The following is a 21,804-nucleotide window of genomic DNA, read 5'->3' on the forward strand; positions in this document are numbered from 1 at the left end:
ACTTTGGACAAGTTACTTAAGACCTTTTAGGATCTCAGTTAATTTGTCTGTAAAATAAGGGAATCGAATTAGATGGCCTCTATGTTGTCTTTCAGTTCTAAATCTATAATTCTCATACCATCCCTGAGTGTTATTGAGGTGTGGAGTGCTGGTCACTGGAGTTGAATAGATTGAGGAATTTAAGAGATTAAGGTTTGAGGGAACATGAAAATATATATAAAAGCCCCCTAGAATAATGTCAGGCATCCTCGTGGAGAGGAAGATTGTGAGTCAGATAAGGAAATTGTGGAAAAGGAGGGAGAAAAACTTGGAGATTAGTAGTCAACAACCATCAGTTTCTTGATTGAATCAAAATTTTGGATGCAAATTCTTTTGTAAATCTCTTAAAGGAGAGGTTAATGCATGTAAAAGGAGTCTGGAAATGACAAATGGCAAACAAGGAGTATTCTGACTTCCCCTCTAGGACTACTGTGTTGGGACACCTAGTAGTAGAAAGGATGATCAGGGATACAGTGTCTTCTTGGGAGGGCAAAGTCCTTGGGAAAGTTAAAATGTGAAAGAAGGGGGCAGCTGGGTAGTTCAGTGGACTGAGAGCCAGGCCTAGAGACAGGAGGTCCTAGATTCAAATCTGGCCTCAGACACTTCCCAGCTGTGTGACCCTGGGCAAGTCACTTGACCCCCATTGCCTAGCCCTTACCACTCTTCTGCCTTGGAGCCAATACACAGTATTGACTCCAAGATGGAAGGTAAGGGTTTAAAAAAAAATTTTTTTTTAAATGTGAAAGAAGCTGGATATTATGAAAATCAAAGAAGAGGTTAACAAACTTGAAAGAAAAAATCCTAAAACATTGAATTGATAAAACTTTTTAAAAAGCTAATAAAAATAAAGCATTTTAGTTCATCTGATTTTTTAAAAGAGAGAAAAACAGATTGCTAGTATCAAAAATTTTAAAGACATAATATTCTTAACAGCTAAAAAGAAACTGTTAGAAATTATTTTTATTGTAAGAACCATGCTTGGTCCCGAAGATGAGACATTTCTTTGCAGGGGTGGGAAACCATTGTTGTAGAATATGTCAGATTTTTTTGGATGTGTTGGTTAGTTTTGTGGAACTTATTTTCTTTCCTATTTTGTCCTTTATTATTATCATCATTATTTAAACCCTTGCTTTCTGTCTTAGATCAATACTAAGCATTGGTTCCAAGGCAGAAGAGCAGTAAGGGCTAGGCAGTTGGGATTAAATGATTTGCCTAGAGTCACACAGCTAGGGAAGATTCAGAGATCAGATTTGAACTCAGAATCTCCTTTTGCTAACCCTGGCTTTCTACACTGAGCCCTTGCTGCTCCTTTTTGTCCTTTATTACTATGGATGGCTATCTTTGAGAGGGTAAGAGGATATTTCCATGAAAACTATAAATCTATCAAATATAATTATTATATTTATTAATTTATTGATTAATTATTAAATATAAAATAAATCTAATAAAATATGAATCTATATCATCTATTAGTATGTAGATACTTTGATATACTGGACACACACAAAAAAAACTTTGTTTGGTGTGACCTATTCTTGAGGAAATCTTGCTGTCAATTTATACCACGTCCTATTTTAGATGTTCGATAACCATCTCTTTATTTAGCAATTTATTTGATGGTTTTCTCAGAAATTGAAGTCAAACTCAAATGGCCTATTGTTTGCTTGTACACTCTATTGTCTTTCTTTTTTTTTTCCTGGAGTTCAGGATATTTCTTTTTTCCAACCCTGAAATACCTCTTGCATTCTCTACATACTTTCAAATATCACTGATATTGACTCAATAATCACATTGTCCACTTTTTCTAGTACCCAGATGACAAACTATTCAAAACATAGCTAGATGCCTTCTTATTATATCCCTGCTCATCTTGCGTGTCAAATTCCAATTAGCCAATTTTGTTCTATCTTTTTGAGTGCAATAAAAAAGTTATCACTTGGACTTTTGACTTTGTCTTGATGTATAAGGGAATTCTACCTGGGAAGGTCATATTACTCTGAGAGTATAACTGGCCCATCATACCATTCTTAAATTTATTCCAGGGGGCAGCTGGGTAGCTCAGTGGATTGAGAGCCAGACCTAGAGACTGGAGGTCCTAGGTTCAAATCTGGCCTCAGCCACTTCCCAGCTGTGTGACCCCGGGCAAGTCACTTGACCCCCATTGCCTAGCCCTTACCACTCTTCTGCCTTGGAGCCAATACACAGTATTGACTCCAAGACAGAAGGTAAGGATTTAAAAATAAAAAAAATAAAAAATTTATTCCAGTGTAATGATTTTGTGTGGGTTTTTAGCGTTGACTGCAAGCCATTGATTATAAATGTTTAGGATTACTTCTGTAACTATCCTGAAGAACCAGAAAGTTAATTAGTAATTGTCAGGTTCTAGAATGTAACCCAAAGGAGCAAGTATAACCTCAAGCTGTTAGCAAAATGAAGTTATTGGTCCTTGTTATTGTAGATCTTGGATGATGGAGGGGACCTAACCCATTGGATTTACAAGAAGTATCCCAACATGTTCAAGAAAATCAAGGGTATAGTGGAAGAGAGTGTTACTGGAGTTCATAGGTAAGAAGCATCATGGGAACATCTGTTTGATACTGCCTAGATTCTACTCATTTAGCCATCATAGTGTCATACCCGAAAGAATATTGTAGGCTGAACACCCAAGTTCAAGTTCCAGCTCTGTCCATACCCTTGTTTATAACTTTGGACAAATCATTGAACCTCACTGAGCGAGAGTTTTCCCATCTGTAAAGTGGAGATAATAATTCTAGTTTTTACCTCATACGATTATTATAAAGAAATCACTTTGTAAATCTTTTAAGTACCATGTAAATATAAACTCTCCCATATTGGAAATTGGAACATAATTTGATTCCAGTAAGTTTATTTTTTTTTACTCTTAGAACCAATTGGTCAAACCAATCTTTCCCTCCACATTGTCCCCTTTTACTAACTTTCCTATTACTGTTGAAAACACTGCCATCTCCCATTTACCCAGGTGGCAATTTCTGTCATCTTCAAATCCTTCTCTGCACTTCATCCCTCTTTGTATCTAATTGGTTCTCCAATCTTGTCCTTTCTTCCTTCACAGCATTTCTGCTATATTTCCCCTTCTTTCTACTCACATAGTCAATACCCTGGAACAGATGCTCATCACCTCAGATCAAGACTATGAAGAGAGGCTCCTCATTTGTCTCCCTTCTTTAAACCTTCCCCAATTCAACTGCCAAAATGATTTTCCTAAAGTGCAGATATAACCATGTCTCCCTTTACTCAATAAACTCCAGTGGCTCCCTGTTACCACCTGGAACAAATATAAAACATTTGCTTTGGCATTAGAAGCCCTTCCCTTCATGGCCTCATGGTCCCTTTTTAGTCTTCTTCCACTTTGCTCCCCTCCACATATGCTGTGATCAGGCATTCTGGCCTTTTACCTTACATACATCATTCCTTATTATGCCTTTTCACTAACTGTTCCCCATACTTGGAATGCCCTTCTTTTTCCTTGAATTCCACCCATCAGGTTTCCTGTTTTCTTTCAAGAGTCAGCTCAAACCCCATCTTCTGCAGAAAAACTTTTCTAGGCCCTCTCTCTACTATTGCCTTCCCTCTGAGATCATCTTCCATTTATACTATATGTAGCTAATATATGTAGTCATTTGTTACTATCTCCTTAAGGATTGTATTCTTGCCCTTTTTTTTACCTCTTAGCACAGTGCCTATCACAGAATGAGCATTTAATCAGTACTGAGTAACTGTTGGCTTTGTATTATAATTCTAAAGAATGCAATGATAATAGCTCATATTTGAGCTTCACAGTGTGCTTTTCAGTCACTGTGCTGAAGTTTAAGAAATATAGACTTTATTAATCCCATTTTACAAATGATAGAGAAGTAAAGCAGCTTGTTTTTAGGTGCCAGCCTAGAATCATATTCTCTCAATAATGTAAATGTCAGAGTTCCTTTTTTGTATTGCTCAGAAGACCACTAACTCTTGAAGTGACCTTGGGATCACTTCTACTTTTTGTATTTCAACTATAAATATCTGAGTCTATACCATAAACCATGAGCAATAACCTAAATGCAAAACCACAGCTTATCAAAAAATTACCACTTTTTGGAGCCTATAAAATTCTAAGTCATTTCATGCTGGTAAAATGGATAGTATGGTCCTAGGGATAATATACTGTTTTAGAAATAGAAATTTTATTCTTGTTATCTTGAATTAAGTTTCTTGTTCACTTTGTTCTTTCAGTTTGAATTCCCTCTTTCCTTAAACATTTGGCATAAGACTTGTGCCAGCTAGTCTGAGGCATATACACAAATAACTAAGACATCTTCTGTCCATAAGAGCTCACAGTATGGTGGTGGAGTGTTGATAGGAAACAGAAATAAGTACATCAAAGTGAGAATCTCTCAGGAAAGGGCACCATAAAATACATAGTAGACCCAGAAGGAGGAAAATCCCCTTCTTGCTTGTAGACTGAGGCAAATACAGGATTCTTGATGGACTCTCAAGGGGAGGGGCCATCATAATTTCCAACCATATGATCCCAACAGACCCTGTTCTGGGACTTGAGGGTGAAATAGATAATGAACACAGTATCTCAGCATCTCCTCTTCCTCTCTGTTTCCCTCACCCTCACAGGCTGTACCAGTTATCCAAGGCTGGGAAGCTGTGCGTGCCAGCCATGAATGTCAATGACTCAGTCACCAAACAGAAGTTTGACAACCTGTATTGCTGCCGGGAGTCCATTCTTGATGGGTATGTCATCACAGACATCTTTAGGGAATGCTTCAGTTGGCCTCTAGGGGCTCTGGGATTCTTTTCTTTCTTTTTTAAGCTTATTTGTTTAATTAATTAAATTAATTTAGAATATTGTTTCCATTGTTACATTATTCATGTTCTTTCCCTCTCCTCCTCCTACCCCCTTCTGTAGCCAATTAGCATTTTCACTGGGTTTTACATGTATCATTGATCGAGATCTATTTCCACATTATTAATATTTGTGCTAGAGTGATCATTTAGAGTCTACATCCCCAATCATATCCCCATCGAATCGTGTGATCAAGCAGTTGTTTTTCTTCCATGTCTTCTATTCCCACAGTTCTTTCTCTCGATGTGAATAGTGTTCTTTCTCATAAGTCCCTCAGAATTGTCCTGGATCATTTGCATTGCTGCTAGTAGAGAAGTCCATTATGTTCAATTATGCCACAGTGTAACAGTCTCTGTGTATAATGTTCTCCAGGTTCTGTTCCTTTCGCTCTGCATCAATTCCTGGAGGTCATTCCAGTTCACACGGAATTCTTCTAGTTTATTATTCCTTTGAACACAATAGTACTCCATCACTAACATATACCACAACTTGTTCAGCCATTCATCAGTTGAAGGGCAATCCCTCATTTTCCAATTTTTTGCTACCACAAGGAGTGCAGCTATAAATATTTTTATACACATATTTTTCCCTATTGTCTCTTTGGAGTACAAACCCAGGAGTGCTATGGCTGGATCAAAGGGCAGGCAATCTTTTAGTGCCCTTTGGGCATAATTCCAAATTGCCTTCCAGAATGGTTGGATCAATTCACAACTCTACCAGCAATGCATTAGTGTCTCTGGGATCCTTTTCTGAACAAATGCCACGGGTTAAGGTTCTAAGACTGTAATAATTTTATATCTAACATTTAATCTCTCAGATTTGAACTAAAGAAACTAAACTAAAGAAAGTTCTGCATTGGTTTTTTTTTTTTAAACCCTTACCTTCTGTCTTGGAGTCTATACTGTCTATTGGCTCCAAGGCAAACGAGCAGTAAGGGCTAAGCAATGGGGGGTTGTGACTTGCCCAGGGTCACACAGCTGGGAAGTGTCTGAGGCCAGATTTGAACCCAGGACCTCCTGTCTCTAGGCCTGACTCTCAATCCACTGAGCCACCCAGCTGCCCCTAAAGTTCTGCATTATTTAGGAAAGTTGGTCTAGTTCTTGCTCAGTTATTGGAGCTCTCACTTTCTGTGAAGTCAGTAACCAGTCTGAGGAAGCAAGCCCTTTGCTAGAAAGATGTAATAGCTTTCAATTTAGAGATGAATTTGGTCAATGTCTCTAATGAAAACTACAGAGATTTGTTTCATATTGGATAAAATTTGGAGAGAATGTGAAGTATTAGGAGAACAAAAGCCAGATGCCTAGAAAGACCCAGCTAGATATAAGCCAAGTACCAGTAAGACTCCTTTTCCCCTCTTTTCCTTCTTATATCTTTTTCCTGACTCTTCTGTTCAACTTTAACATAGAAGACTCATAAATGCCCTATGTGAAGCTTTTAGATTATTCTTAGTGATGTTTGATTTAGAAAATTGTTTTTGCCAGATAGTTTGCAACATATTTTTTGGCATTATCAAATGAGATTTATTATATATACACATAAATATATTATGTATCACTTAGCCTAGTAACACAGTGCCTGACATGTAGTAAGTGCTTTATAAATGCTTCTTCCCCACTTCCTCCACCCCAGTCATTTAGAAAGCAAGAAAAACAAAGCATTTGTATCAGATGTGCCTAGGTAAGCTAAACAAATTTCTGCCTTGACCATATCTAAAAAATGTTTCTATCTGTACCTTGAGTCTTTCTGTCAAGAGGTAGTATATAGGATGGTTTGAGGGTGTGGTTTGGGTTGTTTGTTTTTTAATCATTAGGCTTTGGGATTGCATTTGGTCATTGAATTGATCAGAGTGATCAAATCTCAAAAGTTTTTTGTCTTTATGTTGTTATTATTGTATGAATTATCCTCCTGGTTCTACTCACTTCATGCTGCATCTGTTTATAAAAGCTTTCCCAGTTTCTCTGATATATTTCTTTTTATCATTTGTTACCACAAATGAGTTTTTATGGAACTTCTCTCAGGCTTTAAATAAAAATTTTTTTCTTGAGGTATTTGAAATTTGATTTCCTTTCCAAATTTTACAAAGAATCCCAGTGCCAACTGAGAAGATGCAGTCTGGCATAGAGAGACAAACAAGGTGGGTAGCAAGTTGTTCTGATGCCTAATTGGTATTTTTTCCCTCCCCCAGGCTTAAAAGGACAACAGACATGATGTTTGGTGGGAAGCAAGTGGTAGTTTGTGGCTATGGAGAGGTAAAGTTTAGCCTTTCACGGAACTGATAATTAAATGTATTCATCAAAACACTTGTTCTGATTGTACACATTAGAGGTCTGCATGTGGGTCAGTGTTCCTCCCCTTCCACTTTTAACCCTGGAATATTATTTTAGAGACCATCTAATTAGAATACAATTTGTCATTGTTTCTTTTTGATTTCCATCTTCTCTCCTTTTGATTATCTGATTTGTTCTTGTCTCACTGTTTGTGATGCTCTTTTAGCTTGTGTTTTGAATGCAGTTCGTGAGTGTGGGTGTTTTGTGTGTATGAATGTGTGAAGCAAGAGGCTGCAGAGGTGTTTCTGAAATGGCATTCATCTCTTTGTTTTCTTTTTCCTCCCCCAAGTATGGATCTTTTCAGTGAAATTCCTGGGGGTGGTCATAGGGGGCTTTAGGAAGTTTGCCAAGAGCTTTGAGAGACTCCCTCTGTGACTGATTTTTTCACTTCTCTGCTCCTTTTTAGGTGGGAAAGGGGTGCTGCGCCGCCCTGAAGGCCATGGGTTCCATTGTGTATGTGACTGAAATTGACCCCATCTGTGCCCTGCAGGCCTGGTACGCATTGAAGAGGAGCCTTGGGCTCTTCTTGACACTTCCATCACCCTCCCCCCAAAAATGTCTTGATTTAACTATGACCAATAAAAGAATTTAATTTGGTTCCCAGGGTATCTCAGTTCCTTACAGCTTCTCACAAGAACAGGCACTCTTTAAGATGACATGTAGCATTGCCTAGGTTAATCCATTAGAAGAGTTTGCCAATTATATTTCAATGAGGAAAATAGCATGGGAAGTCTATGCTAAAATGTAGAATTCTTATAGAACTAGAAAAGACATCTCTTAGAACCAGAATGTAAAGAAATATTTTCCTTCTCATGTTCAGCCCTTGAAATTTGATCAACAATGTTTGTCTCCTTGGCCTATTACTTTCTTGTATATGTTTAAAACTAATTTTATTTTATTTTTATGGAGATCCAAATTTTCTCCTCCCCCCCCCCTTGAATTGAAGTAAGGAAACTAATTCCTATATTATAGACATGTATAAATCAAGCAAAACAAATTTTCTACATTGGCTGGGTTAAAAAAAAAAAGCCTCAGTATACACTCTTGAGTCTATCAGCCCTATCAGTCTATCAGAATGTAGGTAGCATATTTCATTCTGAGCCCTCTGGAATTGTGGTTGTCCATTTTATTTTGGTCACTTGAAAACTGTTTTCCTTTACAGTGTAGTTATCTAAATAGAAGTATCTGGGGCAGAAGAATAGATGAATGGAACTGATTCATTCTAATTTCCTTAAGTCCATATGAAAGGACTTACTACTCATATAATGCTCTAACATCAATTATAGGACCAGCATCCTGAAAAAGAATGAAGATCAGTGTCTGACTGGCACCTTTTCCCCACTGAAGTTCTTAAAGCAACTCTCAGTTCTTTGCTATTTGGAGGAAATCTATCCAGTGTCTCACAAGTCCTTTTCTCTATGTTATGTCTCCTGAGAAGATATTATTTCCCTAGCATTAGGAATAACCCAGGAATATCTAGAAAAACCTTGTAGGGAGACTTGGTATTTACTTTTGAATTGCTCTGCAACTTTTCTCTTCTTACTCCTGTCCCTTGGATTAGCATTTAGGTTTTTCTCTCTACAGCATGGATGGATTTCGACTTGTGAAGTTGAATGAGGTCATCCGGCAGGTAGACATTGTCATCACCTGTACAGGTAGGACTGTGACAACAGAAATGGTTGTGGTTAAGGAGTATGTCAGGGAGCAGAAGTTATGAAATTTAGTAAAAATATTCTAAGCAAATTAAAAAACCCATGTCAGAGATCAGAATCCCCAGAACCGGTAGTTTATTAGTTTTCCAGCCTCCCTGGATAACCCAAGATATAGCGCAGGCACAAACTGACTATGTTGTGGTTTATCTTAAGTAGTTGACACCCCCACCACGAAGAGTATGCAAAGATATTTCTTTGAATGATAGCTTCACACAGGGATGAGAGAAGAAAGAGGATCTCTGAAAAATTTTACTTGGGGGTCCAGAGCTTAAATTTATACCCCTAGTTTTTCTCCACCCCATCTATCTCAACAGTAGCTACAGATTTCCTTCTCAGTTGGCCACAGAAATGGAAGCAGGGCAGGCTAGTGAAAAGAGCACTTAGTCCAAAGTGAGAAGATGTGTTCTTATCTCAACAGTTTACAACCTCTGTAATTCTGAAGGCAAGGCATTAAACATCCCTGGATCTCAGGATCCCCGAGTTTAAAATGAAAGGCATTCTGAGGGCCCTTTCAATTATGGCAACATCCAGGCAAAGTCATACATAACAGGGGGAGAAAGGGAGCTAATCATATGAGCTCCCAAAAGAAGGTAGACAGAAGAGGAGGCTTCATTTTCCTTGACTCAGTCCATGTATTTTTGTCTTTCTTCTTTGTAATAAAACTACATGCCATAAAAATACTGTCAGTCTCATTTACCTCTCAGTAGATACTTGAAATTGCAATTTGGAGGGCACATCCCAAATATTTAAAAAATAGATATGTCTTTGTAGCCTCCAGGAAAGCTAGAGGAGAGGAAGAGATAGGAGAAGCTGTGCCTGCTTCATGTTTCTTACTCATTGCCTAAGTTTCTTTTTAAGGTAATAAGAATGTGGTGACAAGAGAACACTTAGACCGCATGAAGAACAGCTGCATTGTTTGTAACATGGGACATTCCAATACCGAGATTGACGTGGTAAGATGCACACAAGTCCCCTACAGTTTAGGGAACATTTTCTGCCCCTCCCAAGGGCTGTTACAGAGGACACTGAAAACCTGGAAGAAGGGGGAGGCAAAGGTCATTGTTCATCGTTAGTGGAGAGGACCTGACTGGCTCTCCTACAGGGAGTTTACTTGCAAACTTGTGCTTTTAATATTACAGAGTTTTTTTTTCCAAGTTAGGTATTTCACATGGGAGTCTTTTCTCATTATGTACTTGAGATTCATATTCCCATTCTTGTAGATGTATATCTTGGAAGGTGTTTGATCATTTTAGCTCTTTGATCTATTCAGCCACCCTCCAGATTTTTTTCTTTACTATGTCAACTAGGCTCCTTGGTATTTATAACCATGACAGTGTTACTTTCTGCATTATATTTTCATCAGACCTGGAAAATGTATCATCCTGCCCCTCTTTCTTCACTCTTCATCCTAATTCTGTTCCTGAAGACATAGCACCAGGCCTCACCATGTTATTCATAGTAGTGAATGAGAGAAGTCAGCTACTTACTTTCAAACTTGTCAGAGCCAGTGAAAGAATAACTTCTTTCACTCCAGCTTTAAATTCTTATTACATGTTTCTTCTACAGTTGTATTTCTCTGTGGGTAGCTGGCTTAGGAAAAACTCTCATCACCATTGGGGTATTCTGATTGCTCATCATTATTGCCTAGCAAGGAATTATTGATGTATTGAGAGTCCTTCTTAACAGATAATATCTTCTTTATTCAGGTTGCTTTGTGTAACTCTCTGCTCTGCTCTTTGGTCAATAAAAAGATAATAAAAAGCTGAAAAAACGTTTTTACCAAGCCCTCTCTCTGTCTCTGGGGTGCCTAAGTGGTACAGTTCCACTGAGCTCTCCCATCATGTTCCAATGATTAATTTAGTTGGTTTGATTTTCTCACTAATTTCTTGTGTGCCACATAATTCCACTGCTGAAAGGTCAGATAATGAAATTTCTGAACCTCTTTGTCTCTGCTCCGCCACCCCAGCAGCCCATGAAACATACAGAAGCATATATATATATATACACATATATATACACACCATATTAACCCTTCCCAAATCATTCTGGTTAGCTGTTCCCCAGATGAGAACATCCCAAAAGGAGGGAATAGTCTTGCCCTAAAATCTGTTAGGAAATTATTTAGTCTGGTGAGGAGAAAGGAGTTATTTAAATACTTATGAAAATTCCAAAATAATAATTATTTTTTTCATTTAATTTTGTAGTGAGTGTTTTTATATATATACATGCATATTGTATATATATGAAATAATTTTACTAGATGTTTTTAAATGTGAAGAAACTGAGACAAACTACATGAGAAGTATTCACTGTTGTAGAAAGAATGCTGGACGTGGAGTCAGCAGAAACTTGGAATTGAATCCCACTTCTAACTCTTAACTGTATGACCACAGGCAAGTCAAATAACCTCTCAGCCTCAGTTTTTCAAATTGTGAAATGGGGATAATTGTCCTCATCATACCTACTTACCAATTTTTTTTTATGGAACAAATTAGATAATAGATGTAATGTGTTTTGCAGACCTTAGCATTCTATTTTTGTAACAGATACTATGATTGCCTAAGATTAACTTTGAATTATCCAAAGATCTCTGACCAGATCAATTTTCCTGAATCCTAGTTCAATGTTCTTTCCAATAAACAACCTTTCCAATATAGCCTTAGCTTCTTGGAAACTCCTAGAGTTTCTTAAAACAAACAAAAAACTAGGGCCATAAGTGCTTTTCCTCCTCACATCCCAACCAGGATGTAAATAGCCTCTTAGAATAAAGGATAGAGTATCTGTTGGTTTTGAGGGTATTACTAGGCTGCCAGTGTCACCAGCAATAAATAGATAGAAGCAAGTGTCTTGCTACTTTAATCCCTTCCCAGTAATTGATTTACAAAAGAAATTCCTTACTCCTATTTCTACATTTTAATTTTAGGAAATTGTATACATGTCCTGACATCTTTGCCTTACTTCTATTTTTTACAAATTCATGGAACTTTGTATTTGGAATTGTGGTTAGTGCTTTTTTAAGAAGAGGAAGCATCCTATAAAGAAGAGACAAACATATAGGACTGTGGGTTCCATTCCAAGAAGCTTTGGTTCTCTGAACCCTTAAGACCAACAGAGTGAAGAGTGAAATTTTTTGCCCATGATTATTTCTTTCTTTCAGAGTGGTACTTTCACCTATGGCAGTACTTGGCACCTGTGTAATCTATTATCAGCATCAAGATGCAAACTTCAAAAATGGTTACATATTTCTATAACCTCAGGGGTCCACAAGAGCCTAAGAGTTTTAATACCATAATGTTTTAGGTAGTGGCTTTAAGTTTTCTCTGTGTGCCATGTCATAGGTTTTAAAACTCACTATATCCTCAAGGGGATGATTTGACTCTTGAGAAAAACAGTGCTCACCATTCAAAATCATAAAGACCTTATTTGTTCCACAATGCTATATACTATTAATAGCAGTATCTCAGGACAGCTAGGTAGCACAGTGGATAGAGCACCCGGCCTGGAGGCAGAAGGACCTGGATTCATATATGATCTCAGATACTTTCTAGCCATGTGACCCTGAGAAAATCACTTAACCACGATTACCTAGCACTTGCTGCTCTTCTGTCTTGAGAGTTGTTCCTAAGACAGAAAATAAGGGTTTAAAAAAATAGTAATATTTCTAGTCAGCTAAAGAAGGTTATCTTCACAGAGCATGACTTTCCCAAGAGTTAGGGCCATTCAAGAAAATTAAATTAATTCCAGGAGATAATCCCATTAAGTTATGATAGCCTATTGAAACATCCTTCTTCCATAGAGCTACTAAATGGAATGAAACCCTCATATCATTGGATCTGAACATCTTCTCATCTGCTCATTTCCCTTTTCTCTGAAGTTTTCCCTATATTTTGGTGTTCAGCTACTGTGAGTAATTGTCATTGCTCTTTGTGAGAACTTGTGTCACTGATAACCATTGAGGTTCTCTGGACCAGAATACTGACTGAGAGAGCTTGGCAGGAAGTAGTTGGACTGTGCGGGCATCATTCTAGTTCTTTAAAACATAGAACTAGGCAAGAAAAAAAATCTGTTGGAGAGCTTGAAGCCCTTCAAGTTCCAGCTACAGAAGGTTTAGGAAGAAAGCAAACAGAAAGATGAAATGCCATCATTTTCAAGCCACCCTAAGAACGTTTAACAGTGACACCAATCAGCAATTCAGCAAGAGACAGCTTATGGTCAAATATTGCAATCTCAAATGTGTCTGTAGCCTGCATGCCCTCTAACTCACTATTGATTTTTGTTTTATTTTGGACCAGAATTGTGATTTTATTTGCAAAGTTGACTCCCTCTATCAGTGTAGTTTAGGAACTGCTCTGCTGTTCATAGTGTTAAAGAGTAACCTGGAGGATTGAGAAGTTAGGTGGCTTACCAAGTGTGTCAGAGCCAGTGTGTGCCAGAGGTAGGACTTGAAGCAAGGCTAGTGCTTTCTGTCCACCATGCCATACTACCTCATTTTCCTTTTAATAATCCATTTATTTGAATTATTTTCAAATCTATTTACAATTGTTGTTTTATACAACTCATCAAAGTAACAAATTCCAGTTTGTTACCCAGTAGGCTGTCCTAAATATACTTTTGCATAACTGCCAAATGGACCAAAATACTGGACCTAAGGAGCAGACCTTTTATATTCTGACTGTTGGAATAATAATAGATAGTTTGGAACACAGAGATCTCACCCCTTCCTCTTAGTAGTTTTCATCCTTGTCTTTTAAGAAGAAGACAGTACAGAATTATTGGAAGAAGAAAATTATATTAATTTGAGTCTATGCTGGTAGTTTTTATAGTGATTACTTCTGCTAATAAACCAATATTGTTTCTCCTGCTCTGAATATACAATGTACAGATATAAATAGTGAATATTTATTTCCCCTTGTTTATGTCTTACTTCTATATATTCTTAAGGATTTTTTGCATACATTCTGTGTCTACAAATAAATTTTAAGTTCCCTTGTGTTCAAAACAATGCCTCTGCTTTCTTTTGTTTTTCCATAGCACTTTAGACTGTGCTCAGAAGGCAGTGGAGGCCTGGTATTGATTGGGGTTTGACAAACTGAATGAGCTTTCCCTGGGCTTAGATTTAATCTCCTAAAATGGAATAGTCCCCAGCATCCTAGGACAGGGCCTTCCTATCTGGCATGGAGTTTGCTTCCTTCAATTTGCCATTTGAAATGTTCCCCCTCTTTGCACCTCCCCATCCTTGATGGTGGGACTTACTGTGCTAATGAGATGTTTTCTACATGCGTTCCAGGCAAGTCTTCGTACCCCAGAGCTGACCTGGGAGCGGGTGAGATCTCAAGTTGATCATGTAATCTGGCCAGATGGAAAGAGAATAGTGCTCTTGGCAGAGGTAAGCAAACCTAGAAGATTCTAACCTTGGGACACAACAATGGTAACAGAGCTGGGCTAGAACTGGCAAGAGGCCTCTGAGACCTTTCCCTACCTACCTCCTTTTCACCCTTTCCATAGTGCCAGTTTCTTAAGTCAAAGATTTAACTACTTTACCCATGACTTGTATTTCTAATTGTGAAAGGTCTTTTCATTCAGCTAATTAAGAACCTATTTTAGTTCCCCACTTTTCACCAATTATCCTGTCTCTTCATGTCACTCTGCAAGTTGAGTCACACAATGACTATTGCCATAGAAAGAATTAATGGATTGAACCAAAGCTGCTTTGTGAGATGCTCTTAAAGTGGTTATGTCATTTGTGGGAAGATTTAAATAGTTTTAGTGAACATGAAGCATAGATATTCCTGGCCGTAACCAAGGCTACACTAGGCAGGTTCTGAAAACCATAGGCTTGATCTCCTATCTCACCTCTCTGCCCCCTTAACACTGATTAATATAGGGATGCTGAAGGTTTTAGTAAATAGCTATTGGTTAATAGAGTGATAATTCCCAATCTTGGGCCCTGTCCATCTCATTGTCATTCTCATCTCTGACCCCTGTATTCCCAGACCAGTGATCTCTACTTTTTACCCCTCCCCATGCCTTTTGCCCACTAACACTAGACTCTCTGCTGCTTTGCTGATTCCCCTTCAATCTGACCCAAATCCTGTTTGCTCCAGATACTCTAGGCAAGAAATAGGGAACTAGCAGGAGTGTTATTGCCATTTCCCTATATCTTCATTTTCCAAAGTTCTGTGTGCTTTATTTTGCTGTCATTTTAAAAAATAAATTTAAAAACATTTAAGTTGTAGCCTCTGGAATCTGGAAACATGGACATTTGGGGGCTCTCCTCCTTTTCTTGGCCCACCCTCATCTGAACCTACTTTCCTAACTATAATAAGGTTACCTATCAAAATGAATGGAATACAGAATATTTAAATCTGTACCTTTGATGTTGCTTTGACGTCAGCTTCCAAATCTAGTTGGCTCAGGAAGGCCCACCTAGCAATTTTGAAGACAATAGCAAGTAGTGCAATTGTTCTTGACTGTTAGTGTTCAGAGTCGAGGAGAAGGGTTGTTAGGCTTCCCAGGAAACAAAGGGGAGGGGTGAATTTCTGGCATATCCATTCCCTACAAGCAGCCATTCTAATAGTCAGAGCCCCCTTAGACTCAGTAGACCAACTGAAGAGAATGGTAGGAAGGCAATTTTTCAAGAAAAAAAGCTTTCCAGAGTTTCTGGAGCCCAAAGAGGCAGCTGGTTCAGGATGACCAGATCTTGGTCCTCTTAGCTTCATTTCTGGACCTGGGTTTATTTTATTGGTGCTCCTAAACAATAATTAATCAGCAAATGGCTTGGTTTTTAGTATACATTGTATCTCTCAGCCTAGTGCTGATATTTGTGGCAGGCTTTCCCTTTTAGCTCAACTAGTGGTGAAATACTTGTCTGTGGCTAATCCCTTCCATCACTCTTATTTATTTAAAAAATCCTTACCATTTGTCTTAGAATCAATACCATGTATTGGTTCCAAGGCAAACGAACAGTAAGGGCTAGGCAATGGGAGTCAAGTGACTTGCTTAGAGTCACACAGCTAGGAAGTGTCTGAATACAGATTTGAACCCAGGACCTTCTGTCTCTAGGCCTGTCTCTCAATCCACTGAGCCACCCAGCTGCCCCCTCCCTTCCATTACTCTTCAAAGGCATATGTACAGGTATGGTAGGCTGCCACAACACCTGTGCATCTCCATTTCTCCCTAGGGCCGCCTGCTGAACCTCAGCTGCTCAACAGTGCCTACATTTGTGCTCTCCATCACTGCCACCACTCAGGTGAGGCCAACAGAATGAAGGATGGGCTTCCTTGGATGGTAGATGATAGCACCCCAGGCCTGGTGCAAGTAGTCAGGGAATCACTGCCTCTGCTTTCTTTCCAGGCTCTGGCCTTGATAGAGCTTTACAATGCCCCTGAAGGACGCTATAAACAAGATGTCTACCTGCTGCCCAAGAAAATGGGTAAGTACGAGCCCTTTCCAGCACAACCAGGGACAAAGAAGCCTCCAGTTAGGAGATGAAGCAGTGTGTGGGTAGCTAAGCTCCTCTTTGTGGGTTGGCAAGGGGGAGCGCTTGTGCTGAACAGGCTTCCTCAATTATGCTCTAGCTGGATCCTTTAGATGCCCCATGTGATGGCAGGGAAGCCAAGGCATGCCTCCATGTTGGTGTCAAAGAAGGGAGAAGAGGAGGTGGGAGGATTTATGGTAGGCACAGCATTTTCTCACTTAAAGCATTTTCTGTTGTAACAGCCTTAAAGAGGAAAGGAAGATGCTACTGCTGTTCACCTTTAAGTGATACTTGTCCTATCTCCTCTGCTCTGCTTCCTTTGTCCTAAATCAAATCCCTTTCTGACTAAACATCCCAGCTCTCATCTCCAGCTTCAGAGTGATTATCAGTGTTCTTAGAGGTGAAACAAACTTGATTTTTAAAAGATGTCCAGCTTTTCTCAAACACCTAAAGAGATTCAATATTTTTCTAGATTCCTGATATAACTCAAGGAGTAAGTCAAGAAATGTTTTTCCTTTTCTCCACCAATCCCTATCAATGGCTGTTAGTGAGTCAGCTGAGAATATATTACTGTCTTAACTACTCTGAGGTGGTGGAGAACTATAGACAAAGGCTTTGTCTTCACAAAGTTTGTGATCTGATCACAACCAAGTAAAGGCACAAAATGATATGAGCAGCATATACGGACATATAGGCTGGCCTGCCTGGTACATGAGTAGTGGGGAACTTAGAGCCTTTATCTTTCTTAGTGATCCCCCCCTCCCAGAAACTCCCTAGAATCATCTCCATTCAATAAAAGGGAAAACAGATCTATAGTGCCTCCAAATGCCTCAGAGCTATTCTTCAGGTCCCAGGCAGGCCTGGCATTTAGACTTGGCCTTCTGAAGCTTCTGGACTCAGTTCCTTTGTTAGCTCCTGAACCTCCACCATTTCTCTAGATGCTACTATTTCCCAATAGCTGTCTCTGTTAGAAAGGTACAAAAATTCTTAACTAGTAGCATTTGGCTCAGTATCTCAGCTAAGGAGTAGTAAAAGGAAGATGAAAAGAGGTGAGGGTAAGGAGGAATGTTATAATAGGACAGAGGAGAATCCTTCACTTAGCCCAAGAAACTAAAGTATCCACATCACTAGAATTGGGTTGGAAAGGGTGGTTGGAAAGCAAAGATCCAAACTTACATGCTGCTGGTTCTGGGGCCCCTTCCAGATGAGTATGTGGCAAGCCTTCATCTTCCCACCTTTGATGCCCACCTGACTGAACTGACAGATGAGCAGGCCAAGTACCTGGGCCTCAACAAGAATGGGCCCTTCAAACCCAACTACTACAGGTGACTTGGGCTCCTGGCAGGGAGGGGAGGCCTTTGGAAAACCCCTAGATTCTTAATCTTTTCTGCTAGGGCCTCAGTAATCCCCAAATGGGACGCCTGCAGCATGTACTGATCCAAGACTTTCCCTGTGTGGGGAGAGGGAGCACCCTCCAGGCCAGTGCTCCCAAGTCTACATCTCCCTGTATGGAGAAGCCTGGGTCTTTTTCACTGGTATGACAAGGGGCCAGTTACACACTCCCCAGATAAGATTTGAGATACTCCGGATGAATCCTTTTGTCTATTCTCTATTGAGTCTCTGCTTCCCCATTTCTTCAAGCAGACAGACTGCTCACATCCCAGCAGTCCCTCTACCTGATAGCCTCATCTTCTCTTGTTTCTTTTTCCCTCTAGATATTAAGTTCCTGTAACTGAAGCCAGAAGACGTTTTAAGGAACAGGACCCCAATTCTTTTCTCCTCTACTGTACAGGACAAAACCCAGCAAGCTGCTTCCCTGGTCAGAGCTGCCAGCCATGCTCACCCCATAGACCATGTGTTAGATTATTTATTTATTAAAACTAGAATCCTGTGCCCTCAGCCTCAGCCCATGGTGTGGTTACTGCCCTGAGGGCTGTGAGAGCCACAGAGGATGGGCTGGGAGGAAGGAAGGAAGGAAGGAAGGAAGGAAGGAAGGAAGGAAGGAAGGAAGGAAGGAAGGAAGGAAGGAAGGGTGTGGGGAATCTCCTCACTCCCCCACCCCCTGCATCTTCAGCATCATTCTCCATTAGTTTTTAATTTTTTGTGATGGCCATGTGTCTGTTGTCCAGGGTACTTTTATCATTCAGGGATTCCAGAGTCTTTGTTCCTTAGGGACTTGGGGGGGGGGGGTGTGACAGATCTTCAGTAGCTGACCCTCTTATCCTTCCCCAGGTCAGGCCTCTGGAAAGCCACTTAATCAGCATGGCCCCAGTGCCTCAGCCTTGGCCAGCACTATCACTGCCTTCTCTGAAAAAGCTATTGAGAGGGAAGGGTGACAGCTTCAGTGAACCCCACAAAAATTCAGCTCTACCTGCCTCTACTGGGGGTCCCCTTCCTTATCTAAGACTCTTTCTAATATGTTTGTGACCATTTGGACATTGATTCTCAGGAGACTGTGCCTCCATGACTTTCTCAGCAGCTCTGGTATTGCTTGGATCTTTTTTTTTAAACCAGCTTTCCAAATCAACCAAAGCTCTGCTCAGGAAGTGGGAACCAAATCCATGAGGGTCTGTCACTGTTCTTATGCCATATGGTTGGATAGCATCTCAGGAAGCCCCTCTAGGCAAAATTGGAATGATCTCTGAGAAGAATTTGGAAGACCGTTTCTCCCTTTCTTCCTGCTGCTGCCCAGAATTGCCTCTGAGATTGAGAAAGGAAAGAATATGCATTCCTCAGGCAGCTAAAGTATGTTTGAAGTTCAGAAATGGACTCCCAGGCTCTCAGACCTGCAGCTTAGAAAATATGGGACTTTCTAAAGGGGCTAGGAGTTTCTGTCTCCTGGGGGATTTTCAGTTTGATTAACTGGCCGAGCTATTTATAAGTATCACTGGTCATCTGTGTCCAGGGGATAACAGCTAGTTTGGTTAGTTTTTCTTCATCAAACATTTATCCTTATGGCCATTATCACTGATGGAGCCAAATCCAGTTTCTCTGCTCTCAGACTTGTGTCCTTTCTTCTCTGCCTGGCCTCTTCCTTCTCTTTTTCCCATCCCCATTCACCTGTTAACTCTAAGAATCCTGTTGCCTGTCATCTAGGAGCAATTTCTGGGGCAACCCCAATATCAAGTAGACTTTATCATGGGACTCCGTAACTCATTCCATTGGCAGGTTCAGCTTTGGTTCTTCCCTAGAAATGTCCAGTGCTGTTACTAGTCTGGACTAGGGTGGGCCTTGCAAGGGTCTGGTTAGTCTGAAGGAACCAGGTAGGATTAATGTCAGTGTTATGGTGGATCTAAGGTGTCCCCAGCTGTCTTTGACTATTTGAGAACTTCAGTCCTCTCCAAAAATGACCATAAACAATCAGTTTGGTTTTAGAATTCATCGGGACTACTTCTGTTCCTTCAGATCAGATTTGACCCGGGTCAGCTTTCCCAGGGCTACACTAACCTAGTTCTCTTGCCCTACTCCATCCCTTCAGGACTTACCTAGTCTTCATCTTTTACCCTCAGGGCCAGCCTGGAAGTGACCTTACCTTTGGGCATATGGAGAGGAGAAGCTTAGTCAAGTGATCATTCACTGCAGTAAAATAAATTTATTTGGTTATAATCCACAAACCCTGGTCCTTCAGGGTGATATTAGCAATTTTTAGAGAAATCCCACTTTATGCTTTTGGTACTTTAGGGTATCCCCTCTGAACTTTATTGCATTTCCCTCTAAGGAAGATCATAAAAAATGTCTAGATTCTTCAGCAGATGGTTCCTTCTCTCCTGTTCCCTATACCCCATCTCCTCTACTTGTTTCTGTGTTTTTTAGGTACTTATTGGTCCCCTGGTTCTCCCAGACAGAGCAGATTCCATCTGTCAGGTACCTTGGACTCCGATATTCCTTGAATCAGAAGCCCCAGTCTAATTCTAGTCTACTGTTCTCCAGGGCCTGGCTCCTTGTGGAGCCTTGTACCTTGAACATAAAGATCATGGACTAGCCATCTTTGTTAAGGAAGCCCTTTGTGTTATACATTACTTTAGATGAGTACAGTGGTGCCCTAGGTTCCCAGGTTAAGTGGCTAATGCTGTCATCTGGAGTAGTCTGAGTTTTAAAAAGCCTCTCTCAATATCTCCTGGAGCCCTGACCCATTAGCCCCAGATAGGAGCCAAGAACAGGTGCCCTTAGTTTCAGGTTTGGGAGCACCCTTTGTTGTCTGCCTTGAGTTTGGGACCTCTATCAGATCATTGTTTCAGGTGCACAGCCTAGTTATCTGGGAACAGGGGAAAGAGTTACTTGCTCTGTGTCTGGCTCAAGCATGTTGGAGGTGCTGCTCTCATCATTGAACTTATCGATTCTCAACCCTTCTTTTAACTTCTATGTAGATATTTATTTTTTTTTAATAAGAAAAAGCAAAACTGAATATCCCACCTCCCCTCCCACTTCTGAGCACAGCTCTCCATAGCCATGCACTCCTCTAAAGCTTTTTCTGCTGCTGGCTTCTCCCTCAACAGATCGAGAATTGCTGCTATGCTCCTATGGTTGTCTCAGCATTAACTCTGTCATGATTTTTAAAAAGAAATCAAAATGCATTGTTGCATAAAGCTTTTTAATTAAAAGAATTAGGAAAGGAAAATAGGCAACACCAGCAAATTATCTGTGGACAAGTCATTCAATTCTGAACTAAATATATAGATAGATAGATAGATACATATATATCACATAAAATAATCATCTAATTCTTATTGTCATTCTACTAAAAAGAAATAAAATCTCTGAGGATCTACCATTCCAAAAGACTGTTGGAAATCTTCATGTCTAAGTGATTGTATTAGATCAGCAATAACTATTCTGTAATCTCAAAACACAAATAAAATGTTCTTAAATTGATTTAGTCCTCTGAGTGCATTCACTGTGTCAACTAGAAATCTGGTTAGAAAGTGAGGGAGAAACCCTGAATCTGGGCAGAAAATTGAAAAGCCAAAAGTTGGGCCAAATTATACCAGCCTATGTCACCGCCTCTTTCTTTTTTAGAATTCAAAACTCTAGGGCAGTAATGATGAACCTTTTACAGATGGAGTGCCAGGTCCTGCCCCTGTCCCACCCTTCCAACCAAGTACCATGCCTATCACACCTCCCCACATCTTCCCCCTCCCTTTCCCCCATGAGTGACAAGTGACATGTCCCATCTCTTACTCCAGTCAGGGGAGGGAGGAAGTGCTCCCATTCGGCTGTTGGGCAGAGGTCAGGGGAAATGAGAAATGTCCTCAGGCACATGAAGAGGGGAGGCCCTCTGGCTTTCTAGTGACAAACTCTGGCAGGGAACTGCAGGTGTGCCCATAGAGAGGGCTCCTGTGCCCTTTTGGGCCAACATTCCATAGGTTCACA

General features: G+C 40.0%; 1 protein-coding gene across 11 annotated transcripts in view; it reads left to right on the forward strand.

The window, feature by feature from the left end:
* The window catches only part of AHCYL2 (adenosylhomocysteinase like 2), a 156,459-nt gene extending 135,153 nt beyond the window's left edge, over positions 1–21,306 (forward strand). For 8 of the 11 annotated variants that reach the window (XM_007504287.3, XM_007504288.3, XM_007504293.3 and 5 more), the window contains 11 exons: positions 2,498–2,604; positions 4,690–4,806; positions 7,104–7,167; positions 7,652–7,740; positions 8,830–8,900; positions 9,816–9,910; positions 14,245–14,343; positions 16,138–16,206; positions 16,311–16,389; positions 17,639–17,759; positions 18,150–21,306. In XM_007504287.3, the coding sequence (XP_007504349.2) occupies positions 2,498–2,604; positions 4,690–4,806; positions 7,104–7,167; positions 7,652–7,740; positions 8,830–8,900; positions 9,816–9,910; positions 14,245–14,343; positions 16,138–16,206; positions 16,311–16,389; positions 17,639–17,759; positions 18,150–18,156 (918 nt within the window). In that variant the 3' untranslated portion in view covers positions 18,157–21,306. Of the gene's footprint in view, positions 1–2,497; positions 2,605–4,689; positions 4,807–7,103; positions 7,168–7,651; positions 7,741–8,829; positions 8,901–9,815; positions 9,911–14,244; positions 14,344–16,137; positions 16,207–16,310; positions 16,390–17,638; positions 17,764–18,149 lie in introns of those variants that run through there. The other 3 variants (XM_007504289.3, XM_007504290.3, XM_007504297.3) reach the window with 1 other exon arrangement.
* The last annotated feature ends 498 nt before the right edge of the window (positions 21,307–21,804 follow it).

The sequence above is a fragment of the Monodelphis domestica genome, chromosome 5 (assembly GCF_027887165.1).
Source record: "Monodelphis domestica isolate mMonDom1 chromosome 5, mMonDom1.pri, whole genome shotgun sequence".
Lineage (NCBI taxonomy): Eukaryota > Metazoa > Chordata > Mammalia > Didelphimorphia > Didelphidae > Monodelphis > Monodelphis domestica.